Below are 25,798 nucleotides of genomic sequence, written 5' to 3'. Positions count from 1 at the left end.
GTGGAGTCTGAAGCCTGCTTCAGATTCTGTGTCTTCCTCTCTCTCTGCCCCTCCCCTACTCACACTCTGTCTCTCTCTCAAAAATAAATAAACATTAAAAAAAAATTTTTTAAAAAGAAAAAAAATGAATGGGTGTCATTTTTTTTTTTTTTTTTTATGCCTAGGAAGCTGACCATTCAGATGCTTTCACCAGCCTCTCACAAACTGGCAAAAACCACACTATTCCTTCATTTAACTTACACTTGTAGCCGATTGACTGTATTGTGATAGATTCCACCAAGTCCACCTACATGTATCTGTATGTAAATTCATGTAATAAGTTTGCATGTTTTTTTCTTTCTCTAAAACAACCTGACATGTTCGGGCATCTGCGTAGCTAGCTGACTGTTGGTTTTGGCTCCTGTCATGCTCTCACGGTTCTTGGGATTGAGCCCGATGTCAGGCTCCATGCTGATGGTGAGGAATTTGCTTGGGATTCTCTCTCTCCCTCTCTCTCTGTCCCTCCCCCACTTGCACTCATTCTCTCTCAAAATAAATAAATAAACATTAAAAATTTTTTAAAAACCTAACATGTGGGGCGCCTGGGTGGCGCAGTCGGTTAAGCGTCCGACCTCAGCCAGGTCACGATCTCGCGGTCCGTGAGTTCGAGCCCCGCGTCCGGCTCTGGGCTGATGGCTCAGAGCCTGGAGCCTGTTTCCGATTCTGTGTCTCCCTCTCTCTCTGCCCCTCCCCCGTTCATGCTCTGTCTCTCTCTGTCCCAAAAATAAAAATAAAACGTTGAAAAAAAAATTTTTAAAAAAAAAAAAACCTAACATGTTTATTTCTGAAGCTGGTTATATCCATTTTCATGTTTTCAAACTAGCATGCAAAAGGGTCGTGTTAATAATATTAAATAATTGGTTTTCTCAGCATTACTGGATCCTTCCCCAACTTAACCATTCACAGGTTCTCCTCTCACACACACTATTTACATAAGCCCAACTTGCCACTCTTGTCCCTATGGTTTTAGCACTTATTTAAATTTTCTTACCCATAGCTATCAACATTATATCTTCTCACCAGCAAAGACAGAATAAAGCCAATTGAGCAAGAGAGCTTCCCTACACTAGTTGAGGTCACATATCAAATACTTCAGAAGGTGAAATTTTAGTTTCATCCTGTAGAGTTAGGATCCTGAAGCCCGGGCAGATTGTGATCATTTTACAGTCCTGAATTAGCTGAGATTACATTGGATGATGGGGTCATACTCAACTATCCCATCATCCTGGGCTGGTGATATGGTTGTAAGTCCTAACAAAGGTGACACAATTTCTGTTTACTGGTGAACTGATGTACTTCCAAGATGTCTAATGTTTAAGCTCTAGGAAAATATTGCTTACCTGACAGAATTTGGACATCATTTTGCAAATATGCTCAAGTTCTTGTATTGGAAGATAGAGCTATTAGGGTTCTCTAGAGAAACATAACCAGTAGGAGAGATAGATAGATAGATAGATAGATAGATAGATAGATAGATAGGCAGATAGATATAAAGAGACTTGTTACAAGGAACTAGCTCATGTAATTATGGAGGCAAATAAGTCCCCAGATCTGCAAGTGGGTTGGTAAACTGGAGACCCAGGAGAACCGATGATGTAGTTCCAGTCTGATGACTGGCTGTCTCAAGACTTAGAAAGAGCTGAGGTTTCAGTATAATTCTGAAGGCAGGAAAACAAAACAAAACAAAGCAAAACAGTCTCAGCTCAAAGGGAGTCAGGCATGAGGAATCGCCCTTACTCAGGGAAGTGTCAGCCTTTCTGTTGTATTTAGGCCTTCAACTGGTTGGACAAGGCCCATCCACATCAGGGAGGGCAACCTGCTGGAATTAGTCTACCCATTTAAACATTAATCTCCTCCAAAACGCCATCACAGAAATATGCAGCATAATGTTTGACCAGATGTTTGGGCACTCCATGGCCCAGTTAAGTTGACATAAAATTAACTATCACGGTAGAGTTAGCAGATTGGCTCATCAGTATTTATGTATTTATTTCATGTTCCCTGTTTTTCAATTCTTCCCTTCCCCTACCCAGGAATTATTTACTTAACATCAACTCTTAGTCATTTGGAATCCGCTACACTTCTGTTGATGGTCTGTGCTCGAGACGGTGGCGGGCTCACATCTGTCATTAATGCTGACATCACTATACACATTCTTCAGACAATGCTGGCACCTGCTGAATTTGAAAGGCCTAAGTATACTTTCTCAGTTTATGAAGATGTACTTGAAGACAGTCCTGTGGGAACAGTGAAAGCAAAAGAGTCCTTGAGTGAGTACTTCTTATGCCCTGTTAAAGTCCATTATTGGAATCATTTCTTGTGTTTTCTTCGGCTGTGCCATCTTGAATGAATCTTTTCCTCCCTCCATGCAAGAAGAATGGAGACCACACAATCTGTGACTCACTCTTTGTTCTTTCAACATTATTTCTATCCTACAATTTTTCCTAATCAAAAAGGTAATAAATACTTTTAGAAGTTTAAAACAATACAGAATGATTATAATATAGAAAGCGTGTATCTATAACCCACTCCTCCAAATAGACACATGTGCGCTCGTGTGCACACACACACACACTTTTAAAATTTTTTATGAAAATATGTCCTACTACATTTTTTGTTTTACAGTTATCCTTTCCTCCCCACTTTATAGATGGAGGACAGTTTTCCAAGTAACTGGACATCATTCTGTTTTAATTTAAAAAAAGATTGCATAGTCCTTTCACTTAGATATAAACATGTTTTGCTATTAATTTGAATGATTTACAATCATTTTTTGCTAGTCCTTGCAATATTCATGCAAATGTCCATGTATGACTTATAGAGGTTTCTCTGCAGGGTAGATTCCTGAAGTGAATTGCCTGTCTAAAGATCTTGTCCTGCTTACAGTCCATTTCTTCTCTGTCCTCTTTCCCTTCCCTTACTGTTTTTGGGGGGTTATTTGCCATTCCTAGGTAGATATAGAGAAGCATCAAGCATAAACTTAACCTGTCTTCCCCAAATATGTAAAATAGGCATCCAAATTATTTTCTGAACATCTTTCTCTTTTGCTTAATGCAAAACTACTGAAAGGCAGAGAGTGAAACCTGGGGCTTGCTCCTTGTCCATTGGACATTACCTTTGTCCACTAATACATCTTAGCCATATATCCACTTTCCAGGAGACGTTGGGGAGCTGAGGAAGAGGTAACACATTGCATAGTGTTTTCTGTGGATGTAGTATAGATTAATGCTTTCAGTTTTCAGTATTTCCAGTAGGTGCATTCTTTTGGCATATGGTGATTGTTTTCTCTTTCTCTGCCCCCACACTCCCCACCTTTTTTTCCCCAGATTCCTCAGAGCCAGTTTCTTACAGAATCTCCTCTGGTGATCTGGACAGAAAGTTCTCTATTCACCCGTGGCTGGGCGTCATTCGAACCCAGAAGCCTCTGGATCACGAAACCCAGCCCGTGGTTGTGCTCACGGTGCAGGCGCAGCTCGGCGGCTCCCCTGCTTACGGCAGTACAGAGGTCAACATAACTGTAATCGATGTCAATGACAACCATCCAGTATTTCCCAAAGCCTCTGATGAGGTTAAAATATCCCAGACCACACTGCCTGGCACAGCCTTGTACCTTGCCCGTGCACAAGACAAAGACAGTGGGCAGAATGGATTCATCCGATACACCATTGCAAGCCAGAATCCAAGCATCTTTTCCATTGACTCGGGGCTTGGTGTGGTGTACCTCAATCAGAGTCTGGGAAGTGGGACGCCCCAGAAGTGCACACTAACTCTCATGGCCCAGGACCTGGGCGTTCCTCCTCAGGCATCCCTGTTAGTGCTGACAGTTGTGATCGAAGAGCAAGAACAGAGCCCGTCTTTGACTTTTGCAAACTTGGTCTATCAAGTGGAAGTTAGTGAGTCTGTCTCACTGATGACCCAAATACTGCAAATACACGCCTACCCACTTGGGCCACAGGGTGCAAGCTTGCAGCTCCTGTACTCGCTGGAACCCAGCGCGGACTCTGCTGTGTTTGGCATCCGCCCTCACACAGGTTGGATTTATTTGCGGCGACAGCTTGACTATGAATCCACACAGACATATAATTTTAGAGTGTTTGCCTGGATCCTGGAGGACAGATTGTCGCAAAATGTGAGCACTTCAGTAATTGTTCATGTCCTGGATGAGAATGACAATTCCCCTACCTTCTTGCATGATGTGTTGTTTTTGAAAGTCGAGGAGAGCCCTGTTCCCCAAGGGGTAATAGGCAAAATTACAGCAATTGACAGAGACTCGGGAAAGAATGGACAGCTGTCATATTTCCTTTTGTCTGATGGAAAATTCTTCAAGATGAATCCTAACACAGGTAGCATTTTGTAGCTTCCACTTACTCCTTTAAACTTGAAATTAACAAAACTCAAATCTTTTAGTTATAACGTTAGTACAAACATGCAGTGACAGTTTTTAGTAGATAGTTAGAATGTTGTGATTTTAAAATGAAGTCAAAATTGAATAGAATTTCACATGTAATGATTCATTCTTCTCTTCCCTCACACCGACATATTGCCAATATATGGTTCTTATTCTGAATTAGAGGTATGGTCAGAATTGGACTGAATGAATCCTTGTGCAAAGTCTGATTTTACCCCCGACCATTCTTTTTCACTTGTAGATTTTTTTTAAATGCCAAATAGTTTATAAGAGATAAGTGTCATCAATGTAAAACTAGAAAATAATCCATCAGGTAAGATTTCAAAATCACTCTATTGATGTATTTCCCCATTTGCATTCTGGTAAGGGAACCATGGTGAAAGGGCAAATATTTCCACTGGGTATTTTCCCAAGTCTTCATTATGAAGTTAAATGTAAAAATGCTATTATATTTTTAAACTTGTATTTCAGAAATTTACAAGGATTTTATTTCATTCTGCAACCACCTACAAATGAAATACGTTGATATTGCAATCATATAGCTGAGGAAACTGCGACTCAGATAGGTCAAACAACATGCCCAAGGTTATGGAGCTAGAAGGAAATAGAGAAGGCCTTCACTTCATACAACTCCAGGAGATACGGTTATGTTGTAGCCTTTGTAACTGGTACCCCCTGCCCTGTAGTGGGACAGAATTTGAATTCACTTCTGATTAACTTCAAGCCTTTATGAAGTGCCTGTTATGTGAATTAGGAACAGGTGCCCCTTCCTCCAGCAGATGGAGCTTTACACCAGGGCACATGACTTGCCAGGGAGGCTGCAAACTGGATTTCAGCTCTCATTCACTCCCAAGCTGGGACGCCCTCTGCAGGGCACAAAGTGCCTAGCTATACAGGGCGACCTGCTTGCTCTTTACTTCCCTCCGGTAGACAGTTTTGTAGGTCTTCTATTTCACCTGTGTTTTTTTTTTTTTCACTTGGTATTTAAAAAATAAATTAAAATATACAGTTGGCTCCCCTATGATTTTCTCTCTCCTGCGATTATCCAGCACCCAGATTCAGAAAGACCAGGTGTCCTTTCCTCGAATTGATATATGGCTTTTAAGCAAGTAGTTTAACCTCAGAGCTCAGTTTCCTCACCATGACTAGAAGGGATAATTCCTGCTGTGCTTCGTTGTCCTGCTCTGAAGGGAAGAGAGCTAAAGTCAGTGAAGGGACTTGGAAGACTACCTTCTGTATTCCCGTTCACCAGGGATGAGTGCAGTGTGGCAACATAGGAGTTGAGACCACCCTTCAGAGCATGGTGGCGTGCCTGCCCCCCCACCCTGATGCTCTGAGCGGTCTCTGTGGTGATCTGGACTGGCTCCCATGGAAGCCCAGCCTGCCTTGGCATTTCCTGTGTGCAGCACCACGCTGGACTCCATAGTCTTTTTCACCACTGCCCGCCAGACTGCTACTTGTCAATCGGAGTTGGTTCGTCAAATAAAAATGTGCTTGCCATTCAGGGTGTAGGGTTTTCAGGGGAGAAGTACAGTTTGGAACTCTCAAAATGCAGTTGCTGTGTATGTGATTTTTGTCAAAAAATCTTGTAAACACTACATAAATGTAGTTTATGTGGTAAACACTGGGTTTCGGCTCAACAGTTCGGCACCTTACCCAAACAGGAATTTTCCTTTCTGTTCCTAATTTCACTTTTTGTTTTGTTTTACACACTGTCATTTCATTTGGATGAAGAGGGCAAAAGTAACAGGAAGTCGCTTCGTATTGACTTTCTCACAAATAGATATTTCCATAAGGAGTGAGGAAGTTAATGGCGGTGGTGCCCTGAAGCAGGAGCTGGGCTTTGGGGAGAGAATATGTGGCCTCCAATGCCCCTGGCAGCAGGTGGAGGTAGCTGCGATTTTCTGCCTGAGTCTCCACGGCTGAAGTCTCTGAGGTGGAGAAACTGAGACCAAAAACCCGGAACTTGTAATGTCAGAGCTGCTTTTCATGATTTTATAAAGCAGTATGAAGAATGATATGCTGGGGGTGCCTGGGTGGCTCAGTCGGTTAAGTGCCGACTTCAGCTCAGGGCATGATCTCATGGCTCATGAGTTTGAGCCCCGTGTCGGGCCCTGTGCTGACGGCTCAGAGACCGGAGCCTGCTTCGGATTCTGTGTCTCCCTCTTTCTCTGCCCCACTCCTGCTCATGCTCTATTTCAAAAATGAATAAACATTAAAAATAAATTATAAATAGATAAATAATTTAAAAAGGATACGCTGTAATTTTAAATCTTCTAAATTATTACAAAATTCACATGGAGTACTTCATCATTTATTTTTATGAATGCATTTTTCTTTTAGTTCAAATGGTCAATGGTAGATAGTTTGAAATACAAAGACGGACAAATTTAAAGTGGTATTTTCAGGAGAAACTTCAGGCAATTTAACAGTGGAATCAAACTACTAATATACATCATCTTGGAAACTGTGCATTTACTCTGAGTTCTCTATCTGGTTTTCCTTTCTGTGATTTAGTTTGGATGTGGTTCATACTGGCAAGATTCTAGTACGTGGTGACAGCCTCTTTTGTTCTACTCCATATTCCTTAGGCGAATTGATCAGTTGGGTGGCATTGGACCATGAGCATCAGGTACACCATCAGGTGATTGTCCTAGTGACCGACCATGGCTCCCCACCACGAAACGCCAGCATGGTGGTTTACGTCTCAGTTACTGACATCAACGACAACAGGCCATATTTCCCACAGTGTCTCCCTGGAAAGGAATTGCACGTCAAGGTTTGTAGAGTGAAGTAACCTTGCAATGAATTTGTAATGTTCTTAGTCATTTGTTTTGAGCACCATCTTGTGGTCAAATGTGTGAATTTATCAAATCAGCCTTGGTGTGGCAATGCATACATTTCCAGAAGATCTAGAAATTATTCACATGTCAAAACAAAAAACAAAAAACCCCCATAAATTAAAAAAAAATGATTGTACGTGCTATTTGAGATCACCCATCTAGTGTAATGATAATGCAGTTTTGCCCATTGCGCCCAAACATAATGGTGTCCCATTGTCAGTAATGCTCGAGTGTGGATTATTTTTCCAGTAACTTGCATGCATCTCTTTGTGCAGAGTTCCTTTTGGGTGATTCGTACCCATCTCTAAGCTGATTAGTTAAATATAGGGGAACAATTTGTAGCTCTAAAGTAGACGTGCAACCAGAGATTATAAAATTTGATCTTTGGTAGCACATGCAGAAATTTCTCATGTCTATATTTATTTCATCTTTTTCATCTCCACGTTTTCTATGGTTTATAGTACACATAGTAAGTTAGAATATTTGTTTATGTACATAATTAATAAATATATGTTGGAGGTACTTTACTTTTTTAAATGAATGAATAAAAAGCTTGGAAGCTATACTCCAAAACAACCGTACACTCAAACTGTGTTCAGATATGCATATTGAACAACTCAAAAAAGGTACCGAGACAGTTAATAGCTTTAAAATCATCCTCCAAAGCTGTATTTAAGGAAAATTCTACCAAAGCAAAGCGTTCTTATGGTATCATTTTGATTTTAATTATATCATTAAAATATCCCATGGCAGTGTAACAGGACTCTTCACTTGGAGTTCAACTCCACGTGTACGTTTCAAAATCCTCTGAAAAGTTCCTGTTAACTAATGAGGTATGCTACCTGTATTAGGTGTGTTCCCTGAAATAAAGGTTTATATCAATCTCTAGCATATTTGGGGAATGAGAAGATGCTAAAATTCTTAAAATATGTCCAAAATCTAAGGTCATTTAGTCAATTTTATTTTTTTCCCTCAAAATTAGTTCAAATGCTGCAAATAGTCTGTCCAAATTGAGTGAAAGACTTAAATTTATAGTGCTGTTTCTTTTCATGGATTTGCATTTATGTAAAAATTATTTATATAATTTATGTGGTAGACATTTGAGTTATATGTGGATTTTAAAATGTTTAAATGTTTTTATGTTTAAATATTTAAATATTTAAATGTTTAAATGTTTTTAAATGTTTAAAATAGTTTTCAAAATGCTTAGTAGTAATGTGTTCTTTCACTTAAAGATTCATATTTCTTTCTAAACTTTGACTAATTTTTAAGCCGTTTGTTTTAATAACAGGTTCTGGAAGGTCAGCCAGTAAATATGTTGGTGACAACTGTGTTTGCAAAGGATTTTGACGAAGGAAACAATGCAGAAGTCGTATATTCAGTATCTCCAGGTAAAAGTCACCCTTCATAAAAGAATTAAGAGCTTTTAGAATTTTCTCTTTTGTCTACCAACTATCTACCTTCTTCTGGGAAAATGGTTAATGATGAAAATAACACCAGGTACAAACAAAATAAATTTGTTATTATCTAGAATCACCTTTATTTTAAAAAAATAACTGTGCTTGCTTTGGCAGCACATATACGAAATTGGGGCCCCCAGGTGGTTCAGTTGGTTAAGCATCCTACTTCGGCTCAGGTCATGTGATCTCACAGTTTGTGAGTTCGAGCCCCACGTCAGGCTCTGTGCTGACAGCTCAGAGCCTGGAGCCTGCTTTGGATTCTGTGTCTCCTTCTCCCTCTGCCCCTCCCCTGCTTGCACTCTGTCTCTCTGTCTCTCTCTCTCTCTCTCTCTCTCTCAAAAATAAACATTAGAAAAATTCAAAATAACTTAAAAATGTAATGTAAAATCATAGTGGTTTTTGTGTGTCTCAAATAGAAACCAACCAACCATCCACCTTAATGAATATTTTTCAGTAATCTGAAATGCATATCAACTTTTATTGAAAATAAAGTATTTAGCGAATCAAAATTGTATTAAGTATAAAGAAATATGATTATGAGTACCAAGAAGCTATGAATCTTTATGAAGACTAAATATTCTTAAGGTCAAAGTAAACCATACCTGGAAAAGGTCACATACATTCATATATATATGTGTGTGTATGTTCGAACTTCATATTTATGTTTTTGTTTTAGAACGTACAAGTCTCAGATTTGTTCCAGTGATAAGCTTTAGTTGGCATTGCATTTTATACTCTTTTCAAAAGATATTTGTTGCTTTGTCATGTTTGTGACAAACATAAGAAGGCAAGAGATAACATTACCTATTATGCAGATAATGTCCACTTGGAAAACCCAAAAGATCCTGCAGCCAAACCATTGGAATGAATAAGATAAAAACCTTCTGGGAACTATGTCAATATACAAAAACCACTAACATTTAAAAAAACGAAGCACATTTTCAAAGATCTCACTCACTGTAACAAAGAAAACCATAGGATATTGGGGCAGATTTACTGTGAAGTAATGGAGTTTAAGTTTCAGGGCCTTCACCTGAAGGGCTCTTCTGGGATGGGAGTAGGGGGCAGTGAACAATTTATATTTGTAATATGGTCTTATTTTTCTTAAAGAGAGCCCCTTACATAATATGTTTCAAAACCCTCCAAATCAGGATCATCCTGATAGGAGCAGAGGGAGGAAAATTTCAATGAAAGACATTCAAGACCTTTAAAGTAGAAAATAACAAAATATTTTTTAAATGTTTGTTTATTTCTGAGACAGAGCATAAGTGGGGGAGAGGCAGAGAGAGAGGGAGACACAGAATCCAAAGCAGGCTCCAGGCTCTGAGCCTGACGTGGGGCTCGAACTCACAAACCATGAGATCACGACCTGAGCCAAAGTCGGTCGCTCAACAGACTGAGCCACCCAGGCGCCCCAGAAAATAACAAAATATCAATGAAAGATCTTAAAGAAGAATGAAATGAAAAGGAGTATCATGTTCATGCTTGGGGAAGTTCAAGATCCTAAGGACAATGTGATGGATTGTTGAGTGATAATGAGCCTGTTGCATACACACACACACACACACACACACACACACACACACGGACATACACAGAAAAATTAATGTATTAAGCTCTAATCCTGCTCTAATACCATTATTTAGAAGGAAATAAAACCATGTGATATATTACTCATGATATATGTACTAGAAACATAAACCACTACTTTTTGAAAAGGGTCTAGTTACGGAGAAGGAGGGGAATGTGATCTGGAAGTATACCCAGATCCTCCGCTGTAGTGTTACTCTGTCATTTATTAAAAACTTCTGAAGAAATTTTGCGAATTGACGCATTTGGAAATGTTTACATGGATGTTCAGCATATAGTTCCGAATGTTTGAAATATAGATTATTTTTAAACCTTAGCTTCTAGAATGATACTTGAGGCATAGCAATATAAAAAAATGATGGTATATATTATGTTATTCATACCTTTGCTTGTACTTCATCCAACTGCTAAATAGAGGAAACTATAAAATATAAGAAAAATAACAAGATAAAAATAAATATAATACAAATAAAGACATGTATAACATTCATGAAAATTTCCTACAGTATTCTTGTTAAGAATTAAATAAATGGATCGAAGCATAGAAATCACAAATAAATAGATGCTACATAAATTCCTGCTCTACCCTCCAACTTTCTTTTTTTTTTTAATGTTTATTCATTTTTGAGAGACAGAGTGTGAACAGGGGAGGGGCAGAGAGAGAAGGAGACACAGAACTCCAAGCAGGCGTCAGGCTCCTTGCTGTCAGCATAGAGCCCAACGTGGGGTTTGAACTCACAAACTATGAGATCATGACCCGAGCCGAAGTTGGATGTTCAACCAACTGAGCCACCCAGGCACGCTCCAACTTTCTTAAGAGCAGGAATTCTTTTTTATTTGTCTTTATATCTTCTATAACTGGTAAAGTATCCTTGAAGAAACAGCTGACTCCAGGTCTCGGACAGGAAATCTATAAGATGAGTCTGTGCCATTTTGTCCTACCAGCTACAGGAAGCCTACTACAGATTACTAGGATCATATTACAAAAATTCAGGAATCAACTTTAAGAGGATCCCACTCTTCAAAGAAGGGACAGTTTGAACATCAATAAGAATAATAATGGCAATAGATTGAAACCCTGCCAATGTGTTTAGTTCATGCTTAATCATTCTTAAAACAGAAACTAAACAAACTTTTCGTTGTCATAGTTGGAGCCCTAGACAATGTTAGTGAACCAATCCATTATTCTGAGCACTGTTAAAACAAGTTTAGCCTCAAGTATTTATTCTGACTTTCCTGGGATGAACTGTCCCATTGGATGACCAATATGTAGATGAAAGTTTCTCTTTTTTTTTTTTAATTTTTTTTTCAACGTTTATTTATTTTTGGGACAGAGAGAGACAGAGCATGAATGGGGGAGGGGCAGAGAGAGAGGGAGACACAGAATCGGAAACAGGCTCCAGGCTCTGAGCCATCAGCCCAGAGCCCGATGCGGGGCTCGAACTCACGGACCGCGAGATTGTGACCTGAGCTGAAGTCGGACGCTTAACCGACTGCGCCACCCAGGTGCCCCGAAAGTTTCTCTTTATTACTATATTCCAGCTAATAAATGAAGAATGGATGATAGACTCAGAATATTGTATTTAGCAACACTGAATGTATCTTTAGTGAATGTATCTTTAGCTGTGCATCAGTGGGGGCCAACATCAAAAAAGGAGGCCATCAGACATGTGCTTTTGAAGGAAAATGCAAAATGGCACTTTATGAAGTAAACTTGCCCCCCCCAAAACTGAACCTGAATCTGATTCACTTTCTAGAACTACCTTCCCATTTAAGGAACAGATAACAGAGGAACATATTAAGCCACATGTTACAGATGAGAAACAGTGAAATCCAGATCATGATAAACTTCAGGATACATGATCCATTTCTTGACCAAATGAGTTGCAAGAACAAAATGAAGAGCTGGATAACAAAAGTGCACAGATTGAAGAGCTATGCAAACAGAGACTCTATGTTGAACCTGAGCTGAGCTAACCAAAAAAAGAAAAGAAAAGATAGTTATGAGACCATGGAAATTTAAAATTCGCTTTACATTTGATGAGATTAAGGGATAATTACTAATTAAAAAACTTTTTTTAATGTTTATTTTTGAGAGAGAGAGAGAGAGAAAAAGAGAGAGACAGAGCATGAGCCGGGGGAGGGCAGAGACGGAGAGGGAGACACAGAATCTGAAACAGGCTCCAGGCTCTGAGTTGTCAGCACAGAGCCTGACATGAGGCTCGAACTCGGGAACCAGGAACGGTGAGATCATGACCCGAGCTGAAGTCGGATGCTCAACCGACTGAGCCACCCAGATGCCCTTCTAATTATTAATTTTTAATAGAATAATGAAGTCCTGTGACTATATTAAAAATGTTCCTTTTTTTAAAGTTTTTTTTTAAAGTTTATTTGTTTGAGAGAGACAGAGACAGCATGAGTAGGGGAGGAGGAGGAGAGAGAGAGAGGGAGAGAGACAGAGAATCCCAAGCAGGCTCCACACCGTCAGCACAGATCCCAATGCCGGGCTCAAACTCACGAGACTGTGAGATCATGACCTGAGCTGAAATGAAAAGTCAGATGCTTAACCGACTGAGCCACCCAGGCAAACTTCCTTATTTTTTAGAGATGCATGTTGAAATATATACAGAAGAAATGATAGGATTTCTGGAATTTGCTTGAAAAGAAGATGGTAAGGGGGAATTATATGAATGGGGAATAAAGATCAGTCATGAGTTGATAATTATTGAAGCTAAAATGATAGGCACACAAAAGCTCATTGTTGCATTCCTTCCACTTTTATATATGTTTGAAAATTTCCATAATAAAACATTTAAGAATCTGTTATGTTTCTTGCCTATATTTTTAGTATTATTTTATGTTTGTACACTCACAGAGCTGAAAACAAATAAATCTTCCAAATTATATGGTTATGTAGATTAGTTAATTCTTTATTTTCTGCACTGTCAGTTAACATTGATTTCTTAATTTCCGTGTGTGTCTATAGAAGGTAGTTCTGATCACTTCAAGATTGATGCCAACAGTGGTGAAATCAGAACAACCACAATACTTTCACATGACTACAGACCTTCCTACAGGATGACCATAATTGCCAGTGACCAGGGGGAGCCTCCTCTTCAAGGACAGGCAGTCATTAATATTCAGGTAATGTTCCATTGTCACCGTACGGTGTGAAAGATATTCTGAGGGGTGACTGGGTGGCTCAGTCAGTTAAGCCTCCGACTTTAGCTCAGGTCATGATCTCATGGTTCGTGAGTTCGAGCCCCGCGTCAGGCTCTGTGCTGACAGCTCAGAGCCTGGAGCCTGTTTCAGATTCTGTGTCTCCCTCTTTCTCTGCCCTTCCCCCGTTCATGCTCTGTCTGTCTCTCTCTCTCAAAAATAAATAAACATTTAAAAAATAAAAAACTTTAAAGGTGTTCTGAAGGTTTTTGTTTGATTTTTATACAAATGTTATGGTCAAAATTCCTTAAATAATGTGAATGCTGTATTTAGAGAGCACCGAAGATTCATGTGTGTCTTTTTATTATGACTCGCGAAATGATTAGACCCAAATAACTTTTAACTTTTGACTTTGTACATTTCCTGACAAGATACTTACCTTTCTCACTACATAGGCTCACTGCATTTACATTGCTCTGCCTATGAAGAACAAAAAAGTGTCTTGTCTTTTACTTTTTCCTAATTGCAAGGACCTGGTAAATTTGTGGGAGAAACTTGTCTGTAAACACGTGGTCAATAATAAGTCACATAGTTCTTTGTCATTATTTTTAAATTTAGAAAAGTCACTTGAGAACCGTATTTTACGGCTTTGCTTTAATCATAATGAGCAAACAACTTGTGGGAAGTCTTCATTGTAGGAAAAATTCACACTAACCAGTCAAAGATGAGATGACTGTGCTTAGCTAGATTTCTTTGTTCATGCACATGATAATCAGTAATATTAGTATAGATGTGTGTAATAATCAAGAAGAGATATCCCTAAGAATTCGCTTTCCAAATTATATTCTTTGTTGATTGTGGATATGTGGGTTAGGAGAAAATTCTATATCATAATACTTCCAAGTCTCTGGTTTCAGATAAACAAAGACACATGATACATAAATGTGCACAGATGTGGCCATTATGGATATATTGGTCTCTAGGATTTAGAGTAATTTGGAGAACTATCTATCCCACAGTCTTGTTGAAGAATCACAAAGCTACAATTCAGCTTAACTGTAGCACGGTCTTACCAAACCTCATTTCACGCATTAGAACAAACAGGGAAGTGGAAAATTCTGTACTTTCTTATCTCCCAGATACTATCGCACATTAAAACAAATGGGGAAGTGGAAAATTGTGTACTTTCTTATCTCCTAGCTATTACACAATTTTCAATCTTCAGAGACACCTTGGAATTATATAATAGAAAAAGACGTTTTCTCACCAATTAATATGTGTATCATACAAATGGAAGGGATTTGCTTCTGAAATACTATCATCACATCTATTGATTCATCTGTTACAAAGGATCCCAAATTAACACCTTCTTTCCATTCTTATTTCAGGTGATACCTCTATCAAAAGGGAGAGCTATCATTTCTCAGAATATTAGACACTTAGTTTTACCAGAAAACTTGAAGCCTGCAAAAATAATGAGCTTGATAAAGTCAGCCGATCACCTTCAGCAACATCATAATGGAAAGTTACATTTTAGTATTGCTGCAGATGACAAGGATGGGCACTTCAAAATTGACAGCTCGACAGGAGACTTATTCCTTTCTAAGGAACTTGATTATGAAATGACATCCCATTATTTATTCAGGGTGGTTACTAAAGACCATAGCAAAACCCCTCCCCTGAATAGCACGGTCTTCCTTAATATTGATGTGGAAGATCAGAATGACCATTCCCCATCTTTCCAAGAAGAGCTCATCGTGATAAGCGTGGAAGAGAATGTCCCTATAGGGACGCTGGTGCATGTCTTCAATGCCAAGGATGGGGATGGCAGTTTTTTGAACAGTAGAATTCAATACTTCATCGAATCCCACCACCCTGGCATGAGTCCCTTTCTTATCCACCCCTCATTTGGCACATTAGTCACTGCATCCCCCCTTGACAGAGAGAGAGTTCCAGCTGTCATGCTGACAATAACAGCATCCGATCAGGCTGTGAATGTGACAGACCGGCGCGTGGGATCACTGATGGCAAAGGTAGTGATTTTGGATGTAAATGACCACAGCCCCACTTTTATGTCTTTCCCCATGGCCCACATCAAAGAGGATGCCACAGTGGGCTCTTTGGTGCACCACATAACTGCTCAAGATCCAGATGAAGGAAGGAATGGAAGAGTAACATACAGCATCCTTTCAGGAAATGAAAACATGGCCTTTATGCTAGATGAGTCATCAGGTACTGTATGCCGTTGTCAATTAAAGTCTCTGATCACTTGCTTACATTTGTCCTTTTTGTTTTCCTATGTTAAAATAATTCTCAAGATACACTGGCTTTAAAGAAATGTGACTTGATTTACTGTTTAACTTGCGTATATGATAGGCACAGAGGTTGTATTTAGAGAGCCAACTGTAATTGACCTTTTTGCTGAAATTAAAAGCGACTGTGCTTTGTTGCTAGCTCACATTTCATGGGATGAATATACAGTGGCAAACTTCTTTGAGACTTTGCACTGTGGGTCCTCACAGGGCCCAAAGTAAATTGAGGCAGAGCAAGACTAAGCGTCAGCATTGATCAGACATTAGCATAGAATCCTATCTGTAAGATTGTGCCAATACACGTTTGTAAATAGTTGGAGATACTGTATTTGTAAATTATTGGATTGATATGGGCATTAAGACCCTTACTTTCACATCAGCTGTAACATTTTATTTTTTACAGAAGCATTTACTCACCGTCCCCTCTGTCACTTATTCAATGTCATTCACTGTCACTTCACTTTTCTTGCTGTCACCATATTGCCAGATAACATCTCCTGGAAATTTTGATGTGTTTCGATGGAAGATTACATGTATAGAGTGTCATTCTTGTGAAATTGGAAATTAACATCCCTCAACCTGATTTGAAAAGATGGACTAGCAAAATATAATAAAGCCATTTCTGCATAAGTCTTAGATAAAACATCTCAGATGTACATACCATTTGGCCCAACTGTTAGTTAGGAACATTATTTGGAATGGGACTGAATGTATAGGATTTGGAAGTCATGATTATAGTCTGGCTATATACCATTGGAAAATTTCATCAAAATATTTATTAAATCCTGTACATATGGTTCCATTCTGAGGCACGCATGACCATCACCTAAAAGCCCAACTGACAGAGAGATAGTCCAGACTCAGCTGCTGATTTCTGTTAGAGCAGGGGTCTCCAAGGACCTGTTTCAATGACACTTAAAATGTTTTCCAGCATGGCTAAGGAAGGTCTATTCCAGATCGTTAAAGAGGATGGATAAAATTAGAATCATGCTTCAGTAATATAGGTATCACGACTCTTGAGCAATGGTACTGGCTGTTTCAGTGGAGATATTTTTCAAAGACATAAATGATCCTTGCTGAATGCATTCAGAGAAGACAGGCTATTTTTCTTCACAAAGCTCACATTTCTTATGAGGAAGACATAGTGAGTTTTGCAATGGCTTTGGCTCTGAAATATAAAGTGATAAGTAATTGAAAAACTATCTTATGAAATCTAAAAGGGCAAGCTTCTTTAATTATATGAAGATAAGTTCTCATAGGATAAGCATGTGTTAGAGAAGCAAACAGCAATCCTAAAAGAAGAATTATGGGAACTGGAATCAGGTAGCAGCTCTATGTGTGCAAACTTTGTAACACTTTGCTTAGGTAAGTTACATGCTTTGGAGTTTATTACCTGAGTTATAAAGTCTTAACTATCTTTTGTTAGTAAAAAAAAAAAAAAGATAGTTAATGGAGAGTAGTATAAAGAGATGTTAAGTCTTTATCTTAAAGAATATAGCCATACTCACCTTTTTGTAACTTGGTCACTTTAAAACATTAAACACCACGTGTCATTTGACCTGGAGTGTATACTCTCGCAACCTAGATTTGTTTTTTTGTTTGTTTTAGTTTTGTTGTTCGGTTTTGGTTGGGCTTTGGGGTTTTTTAATTTTTTTTTATTTTAAGGAGAGAGAGAGCATGTGAGAACAGGGGAGGGGCAGAGGAAGGGAGAGAGACAGAGAGACAGAGAGAATCCCAAGCAGGCTCTATGTTCAGTACAGAGCCCAATGCAGGACTCGACCCCATGACCCTGAGATCATGACCTGAGCTGAAATTGAGAGTCGGATGCTCAACCAACTGAGCCACCCAGGCACCCTTGTTTTATTATTTTAAGTAGGCTCCCTGCCCAGTGCGGTGCTTGAACTCACAACCCTGAGATCAAGAGCCATGTGCTCTATCGACTGAGCTAGCCAGGCACCTCTAACCTAGATTTTTTAAATGAAAGTAAAAGTTGGATAGGTAAATAATTTTGATGTAATCATCTCCATAGATAATGATATATGGTAGATTATTTCTGAATTCTCATTCATTTTATAATTTAAACTAGAATGTTTGTAGTCTTTTAGTCAAAAGAATCATTTTTATTTTTTGGCAATATATATATTTTTTATTCTTGGTAATATATAAACTCAATGTCAGTTTAATAAATGTCAGTTTAATAAGATTTATTTTTTTTAAGTTTATTTATTTAGTTTGAGAGAGAGAGAAACTAAATAAGCAGCCTCTTATTTATTTATTTATTTATTTATTTACTTATTTATTTATTAGGATTACAGAGAATCCTAATAAAGATTACGGAGAATCCTCTCAAACTAAATAAATAAGCAGCCTCTTATTTATTTATTTACTTACTTATTTGTTTGTTTGTTTATTTATTTATTTATTTATTAGGATTACAGAGAATCCTAAGCAGCCTCTGTGAGAGCCCGATGTGGGGCTCGATCCCATGAACCATGAGATCATGTCCTGAGCTGAAATCAAGAGTCTCAACAGTCAGATGCTTAACTGACTGAGTCACCCAGGCACCCCAATAAGATTTATTCTTGAACAAAGAAAACGTCTGAATTTTTAGCAAGTTAGGTAATTTAGACAAAGGTGGAGTAACCATGACTTCTTTAAAAAAATGTTTCTAATATTTGTCTTCTCCTCTTTCAAATCAGGCTTACTAACAACAACTTGTCCTTTGGATTATGAAATAAAAACCCAGCACATTCTGACCCTTCTGGCCCTGGATGACGGCATACCCGTGCTTTCTTCATCCCAGACTTTGACAATTACTGTTCTTGATGTAAATGATGAGGCACCAGTATTTCAGCAGAACTTGTATGAAGCTTCAGTTAAAGAAAACCAAAATCCAGGGGAGTTTGTCATAAGGGTTGAAGCTATGGACAGAGATTCAGGTAATTTAAAAGTATAGAAACTTGGCAATTAATGCCAAAAACAAAAATTCACATAATTTAAACTACTTATGGCTCAGAAAAATGAAGACAGTTGCTACTTATCTCAAACTTCTAATACTTCTTTAATTAGCATACACGTAAAAACATATACACACGTAAAGATAATGTTTGCTTCAATATGGCTTTTGTTTGTATTGATTTATATTATTTATGGTAGAATGATACACACCTAATTAATTTGTATGCAACTTACTGATTTGATCTTGACAATAAACTGAAGTATAGACAAAGTATCACATTTCCAGAGTGTAATGGTTAGATACATTGCATACAAAAAGGTAAATGGTTCTGTATTTCCTCTATATATAGCACAATGGAAGACAGAGGATGCTTGGGTTTGAATCCTAGAACTACCCTTTACTTCAGCTGTGTAACTTTGAACAAGTAGCTAATTCTATCTGTTGCTATGTTTGCTTATCTGGAAAATGGGGATAATGATAGTGCCTAATTTGTAGTTCTGTCATGAGTATGAATGCATTATTACATGTGACTGGCACAATTAAGTGGTCAATGAATGTTAACTTATGTCATTACTGTTATTACTCGTATTAATGTCAGCCACTATGTCCAGACAAATGACTTTGAAGTGAATGAATTGACTGTAGCTAGTAATTTGTAAATGTCTTAGAATTGCTTTTCAATATCACTGTGACTTTTTCTATGTAAGATTCAGTAATTTTAATAATGTTTATATTTAAAAAAAATGCTGAAAATTACAGTGTTTGCCATTGAAATATGCCAATTTTCTCCATCTGAGTTCATACAAATTGCTTAATAAGCTCATCTTTTTACCTTTTGCATATATATATTTTTATTATAGAAGATTCAGACATACATTATAATTGGACATCTGTATACGCTACAAAGTGGTTACTCCCACAAATCTAGTTACCATCTGTCACTCTACAATTGACATTTTTTTACCCTTTTCACCCACCAACCGCCTTCCCCTCTGGTGACCACCAGTCTATTCTCTGTATCTATGAGTTTCTCTTCACTTCATTTTGTTCCTTTTGTTTTTAGATTCCACATGGGACTGAATCATAGGGTCTCAGACTTTCTCCTTCTGATTTATTTCACTTAGTATAATATCCTCAATGTCCAAAGGTCCAACCATGTTGTTACAAATGGCAGGATTTAATTCTTTTTTATGACTGAGTAGTGTGTGTGTGTGTGTGTGTGTGTGTGTGTGTGTGTGTGTGTATCACATTTTTTAATCCATTCATCCATTGATGGACATTTAGGTTGCTTACATATCTTGGCTATTTTAAATAATGCTTTAGTGAACATAAGGGTACAAGTGTCTTTTCAAATTAGCATTTTCACTTTCTTTGGATAAATACCCAGTAGTGGAATAGCTGGATCATGCAGTAGTTCTATTTTTAATTTTTGAGGACTCTCCATGATGGTGTTTTCCATAGTGGCTGCACCAATTTATATTCCCACCAACAGTGTGTGAGTATTTTCTTTTCTCCACATCCTATCCAACACTTGTTATTTTTTGATAATAGCCATTCTAACAGATATGACATGATACATCATTGTAGTTTTGATTTGCATTGCCCTAATAATTAGTTATGTTGAACATCTTTTTATGTGGCTGTTGGCTACCTATGTGTCTTCTTTGGAAAAAATGTTTACTCAGATCCTCTGTACTTTAAAAAATCATGTTGTTTTTTGTTGTTGAGTTTGAGTTCTTTATGTATTTTGGATATTAACCCCTATCAAATGCATGATTTGCAAATATCTTCTATTCAGGAGGGTGTTTGTTTTCATGATGGTTTCCTTTATATGCGGAAGCTTTTTAGTTTGATGTATTCTCATTTGTTAATTTTTGCTCTTCTTTCCCTTGACTTTGGAATCTGATCCACAAGAACATCACTAGGACTTATGTCACAAAGTTTACCACCTGTGTTTTCTTCTAGGCATGTTATCGTTTTAGGTTTTACATTCAAGTGTTTAATTCATTTTGAGTTAATTTTTGTATTTGGTGTAAGATAGTGGTCCAGTTTCATTTTTTTTGTGTGTAACTGACTAGTTTTCTCAACACCATTTATTTAAGAAACTGCTCTTTCCCCATTGTATATTCTTAGCTTCTTTTTCATAACTTAATTGTCCATGTATTGTGTGGGTTTGTTTCAGGGCTCTTGGTTCTGTTCCACTGATCTCTGTGTCTGTTTCTGTGCCAGTCCCATACTGTTTTGATTACCATTGCTTTGTCGTAGGAAATCAGGGGGCATGACACCTCCAGCTTTGTTCTTTCTCACGATTGCTTTAGTCATTTGGGATCTTTTGTGGTTCCATACAAATTTTAGAATGATTTGTTCTACTTCTATGAAATATGCCTTTGGACTTTTGATAGGAATTGCATTGAATCTGTGGATTGCTTTGGAAAGTATTGATATTTGAACAATATTAATTCTTTCAATCCATGAATGAGCCAACCTTTTTAAGTTCACCTTTGTATATAGCAAGTGGCATTACATAATCCGTATAATTAAAAAACATTTTTTTAATGTTTATTTTTGAGAGAGATAGAGACCGAGTGCAAGCAAGGGAGGGGCAGAGAGAGAGGGAGATGCAGAATCCGAAGCAGGCTCCTAGCTGTCAGGACAGAGCCTGAGGCGGGGTCTTGAACTAGAAAACCATGAGATCATGACCTGAGCTGAAGTTGGACGCTCAACCAACGGAGCCATCCAGGCGCCCCATCAGTATAATTTTTTTAACAAAAATTGTAATAGATATGTCCATGGTAATATTAGTATTAACAGTAGCATTTTCTTCCCAAATTGTTCATCCAAGGGGTAAAAGATAGACTTCCTTGAGCTTTTAAACTACATTGTATACCATTTTAGATGCTTTGCCCCTTGGGAAAACATCATCTTTTAATGAAATGCATTTTGCATAAATCTGTATATGATGCTGCAAAAACTTTCTTTTCAAAGACTAACCTAATTTTCTCTCTTTTGACCAGAATGGGGCAGTATGATCACAGAATTACTCTTACTATGCTCAAGGACACAGGGCTGGAGTGTGGTACCAATTCTTCCTCCCAACTTGTACTTATAGAATTTATTTAGCACATTTTTGGCAGTATGGTCTTAAGGGTGATAGAAACAATGGAAAATATACATAAGCTTTGTGTTTCACAATAGTTCAATAAAGTTCTCTTAGAATGCTCTCTGGTGTAAACTGAGCAACATAGGGCCCTGAGCAACACAAAAACTACTTCCCAAAGTTCACAGACATATGCTGAACATGTCACCAATGTGAATCCATGCAATCATTAGGAGTCATTACTCATCAGCAATTATTAAAATATATAAAATGCTTCCTCTTCTTGACCTTACTTTATCTTACTAATTTTAGTTTTGGTAATGGACACTGCTAAGGAATCTCTTGCTTCAATGTAAGAAGAGAGAGAAAAGCATTTCTCTCAAATCTTTACATGTATCAACTAAAACTGATTATTGTAAATATGCATTCCACTTTTTACTGTCAGGTTGCCTACTGTTGGTGTTATTTTCTTTTAGAATAAACCTGTTACTTAAACTGAATTGAAGACTTCGTTATGCCAAAGGTTATGGTTTGCTGGATGGAGAATTTATTTTTTTTTTTTAATGTTTATTTATTTTGGGGACAGAGAGAGACACAGCATGAATGGGGGAGGGGCAGAGAGAGAGGGAGACACAGAATCGGAAGCAGGCTCCAGGCTCTGAGCCATCAGCCCAGAGCCTGACGCGGGGCTCGAACTCACGGACCGCGAGATCGTGGCCTGGCTGAAGTCGGACGCTTAACCGACTGCGCCACCCAGGCGCCCCTGGATGGAGAATTTAGATGCAAAATTTTTGTTTTTCTGGCTTTGCATTGATGGATATTTGAAATACACATTAGCATCTTCATGAGTCACATGCACCTTGACGTGTTCTGGGGACCATTTTGGCTTACTGTTAATCTCAGTGTTTTTAATGAGGCCAGATTTGTTAAGCAAGTGCCTTTGAATGTATTTTCCCTCAACCTTTTGTTGTTTTTGTTTTTTGGTTTTTGTTTTTTATCTTTGCTTGTTGGTTTAAAACAATGAAAAAGAATTATGCATAAGAACTAGATGACGTAGTCAAGATTTTAACATAACTGGCATCACATTGGAATTTATGAATGGTTTACTTTTTAGTATGTATTTTTAAAAAATAGTATAGCGTTACTTAATACTAGAAAGCTTAACATATGTTTTTAAAATTGTAAGCCTACAGTGTTGTTTGGCCTTCAAAACCCATGGGACTTCGAGCCCTGCATGTTTATGATGTATGACTCACACTAGTACTAACAGGAGTTTTTTCATGTATTAAAAGGGAAAAACAACTACCAGGTTTTAACTAAGATATTAAAACTGCTACAGCTTTGGTACCACCAACAAGAGTTCTATTGTTAAGGAGAAAAGATTTACCCCCAGGGGCGCCCCTCCCCTAGTCCCTGGAGAAAGGGTGCCCCCGCTAGGGCAGATGAATCTCTCCTGCTGATATATTTGCTCAATAGTGGTGAATACAAGATCATTTAACAGCACGTTGCCATGCAAAAAATGTCAAATTCTATAGTGAGATTTTATTCTCTATTCCATAAAAAAACTGTACAGTTGACCTTTGACCAACGTGGGGATGAGGAGTGCTGACTGCCCCTCACACAGTCAAAAACGCACGTTTAACTTTTGAGGCTCCAAAAACTTAACCACTGGTAGGCTGCAGTTGACCAGAAGCCTTACTGATAATGTAAACAGTCAATGAACACATGTTTTGTAGATTATATGTATTCTATACTATATTCTTACAACAAAATAAGCTAGAGACAAGAAAATGGTTTTAGGAAAATCAGAAGGAAGAGAAAATAAATTTACAGTACTATACTGTATTTATAAAAAAAAAATCCACGTGTACATGAATTCGTGTAGTTCAAATCGTGTTGTTCAAGGGTCAGCTGTATTCTCTGTCTGAGTTTATTTGGAATTAACTCTGGATCTGATTTCCTGAAAAATGTCTTGTGCTGGATTACAACTTCACACGACAGCCTATACTTGGAGCGAGGGATAAACACTGCCATGACAGTATTTCATCTGTTTCATTGACTCTAAAACAGTATTCACTGTAAAATGCATCTAACTTCAGAAATATTCAAATGTGGGGAAAAATAAGCCTTAAAATTAATGAAATAGTAAGCATGAAAAAAAAGAATAAGAACCACTTATAATTTTCCTCACCCAGAGACAATCACTATTAAAACTTTGATTTAGTCTTATTTAATGCAGGGAATTGTCATTGTCTAATTATTTACTCGTCTCTCTGCCCTTTAGGCTGGGAACTTCTCATGGATTCAGGGCATGTTTTATTCACTTTTATCCCAGGTCCCTAACGTAGTGCAAGCTAAGACAAAGTAGCTCAGTAAAGATTTTGACTCTGTGATTTGAGAAACTGGAACATCTGTAAAATAACCTGCTTCAAGTTGCCTTCACTCTTCAGAATTCATTCATTTGTTTATTCAATTCAATCAGTCAGGCATGATCCTATTTTGCTTTAGAAATGTCTGACTTGTGTGGGCATTCTACGGTTGAGGAGTTCCATGACAAATGATCTTCCTAAAAAGTAAACCTGAAAATAACACTCCTATGGTCAGAATTCTTTATTAATTCCTCATGGTTTTGAGGATGAAGTTTTATTTCCTCTTGTTTAACAGCCATTCACTTTATGCAGTGACTCTAGCTTTCTTCTCTATCCTCAACTGCTATTCCTCTCCCACCCTTGACTCCAGGACAGGGCTCTGCAAATTTCTCTCTGTAAAGGGCAAGGTACTAAATATTTTAGGTTTTGAGGACCATGCAGTTTCTGTCACTCAACTCTGACGTCTCACCAAGACAGCAGCAACAGATAATACATAAAGAAATGAGAGCAGGTGTGTTTTAGCAAAACTTTACAAAAGTGGCCAGTAGTCTATAGTTTGCCAATGGGTGGTCTAATAGATACATCTAATTAAGACATCTAAGTTACTTGCTACTTTCTGCACACTAGATCCAGTTGTGATGTCATCAAAGTAGTGGTTTAGTATGATGTTCTATTGGATGCCAAGATGAGCAATATCTCTGCCAAGTAGATGATGGCCAATAGTGGAAGAGATTACATAGAGATGTACTCTGTTGTTTCTGCTGGGTAAAAGCAAATCACTTATTTTTTTTTAAGTTTTTTTTTTTTATTTTCAACGTTTATTTATTTTTGGGACAGAGAGAGACAGAGCATGAACGGGGGAGGGACAGAGAGAGAGGGAGACACAGAATCGGAAACAGGCTCCAGGCTCTGAGCCATCAGCCCAGAGCCTGATGCGGGGCTTGAACTCCCGGACCGCGAGATCGTGACCTGGCTGAAGTCGGACGCTTAACCGACTGCGCCACCCAGGCGCCCCAAGTTTTTTTTTTTTTTTGTATGTAATTTATTGTCACCTTGGTTTCCATACAACACCCAGTGCTCATCCCAACAGGTGCCCTCCTCAATGCCCATCACCCACTTTCCCCTCTCCCCCACCCCCCATCAACTCTCAGTTTGTTCTCAGTATTTAAGGGTCTCTTATGGTTTGCCTCCTTCCCTCTCTGTAACTTTTTATCCCCCTTTCCGTCCCCCCTGGTCTTCTGTTGAGTTTCTCAGGATCCACATAGGAGTGAAAACATATGTATCTGTCTTTTTCTGCCTGACTTATTTCACTTAGCATAACACTCTCCAGTTTCATGCACATTGCTACAAATGGCCATATTTCATTCTTTCTCATTGCCAAGTAGTATTCCATTGTATATACAAACCACATCTTCTTTATCCATTTGTCAGTTGATGGACATTTCGGCTCTTTCCATAATTTGGCTATTGTTGAAGGTGCTGCTATAAACATTGGGGTACAAGTGCCCCTATGCATCAGCACTCCTGTATCCCTTGGGTAAATTCCTAGCGTGCTATTGCTG

The 25,798-nt window shown here is 38.2% G+C and overlaps 1 protein-coding gene across 1 annotated transcript in view; it reads left to right on the top strand.

The window, feature by feature from the left end:
- DCHS2 (dachsous cadherin-related 2) overlaps nucleotides 1-25,798 on the top strand; it is a 251,423-nt gene that overhangs the window by 160,038 nt on the left and 65,587 nt on the right. Inside the window, exons 4-10 of the mRNA XM_047091507.1 lie at nucleotides 2,073-2,309; nucleotides 3,366-4,382; nucleotides 7,039-7,226; nucleotides 8,582-8,681; nucleotides 13,327-13,484; nucleotides 14,888-15,731; nucleotides 18,511-18,750. Of these exons, the coding sequence (XP_046947463.1) occupies nucleotides 2,073-2,309; nucleotides 3,366-4,382; nucleotides 7,039-7,226; nucleotides 8,582-8,681; nucleotides 13,327-13,484; nucleotides 14,888-15,731; nucleotides 18,511-18,750 (2,784 nt within the window). The remainder of the gene's footprint in view (nucleotides 1-2,072; nucleotides 2,310-3,365; nucleotides 4,383-7,038; nucleotides 7,227-8,581; nucleotides 8,682-13,326; nucleotides 13,485-14,887; nucleotides 15,732-18,510; nucleotides 18,751-25,798) is intronic.

The sequence above is a fragment of the Lynx rufus genome, unplaced genomic scaffold (assembly GCF_022079265.1).
Source record: "Lynx rufus isolate CCGP_SWC_20201006 ecotype Redwood Valley unplaced genomic scaffold, mLynRuf1.p SCAF_3, whole genome shotgun sequence".
Lineage (NCBI taxonomy): Eukaryota > Metazoa > Chordata > Mammalia > Carnivora > Felidae > Lynx > Lynx rufus.
Note: the sequence above shows the minus strand (reverse complement) of the source record. Positions and strands in the feature narration are given on the sequence as shown.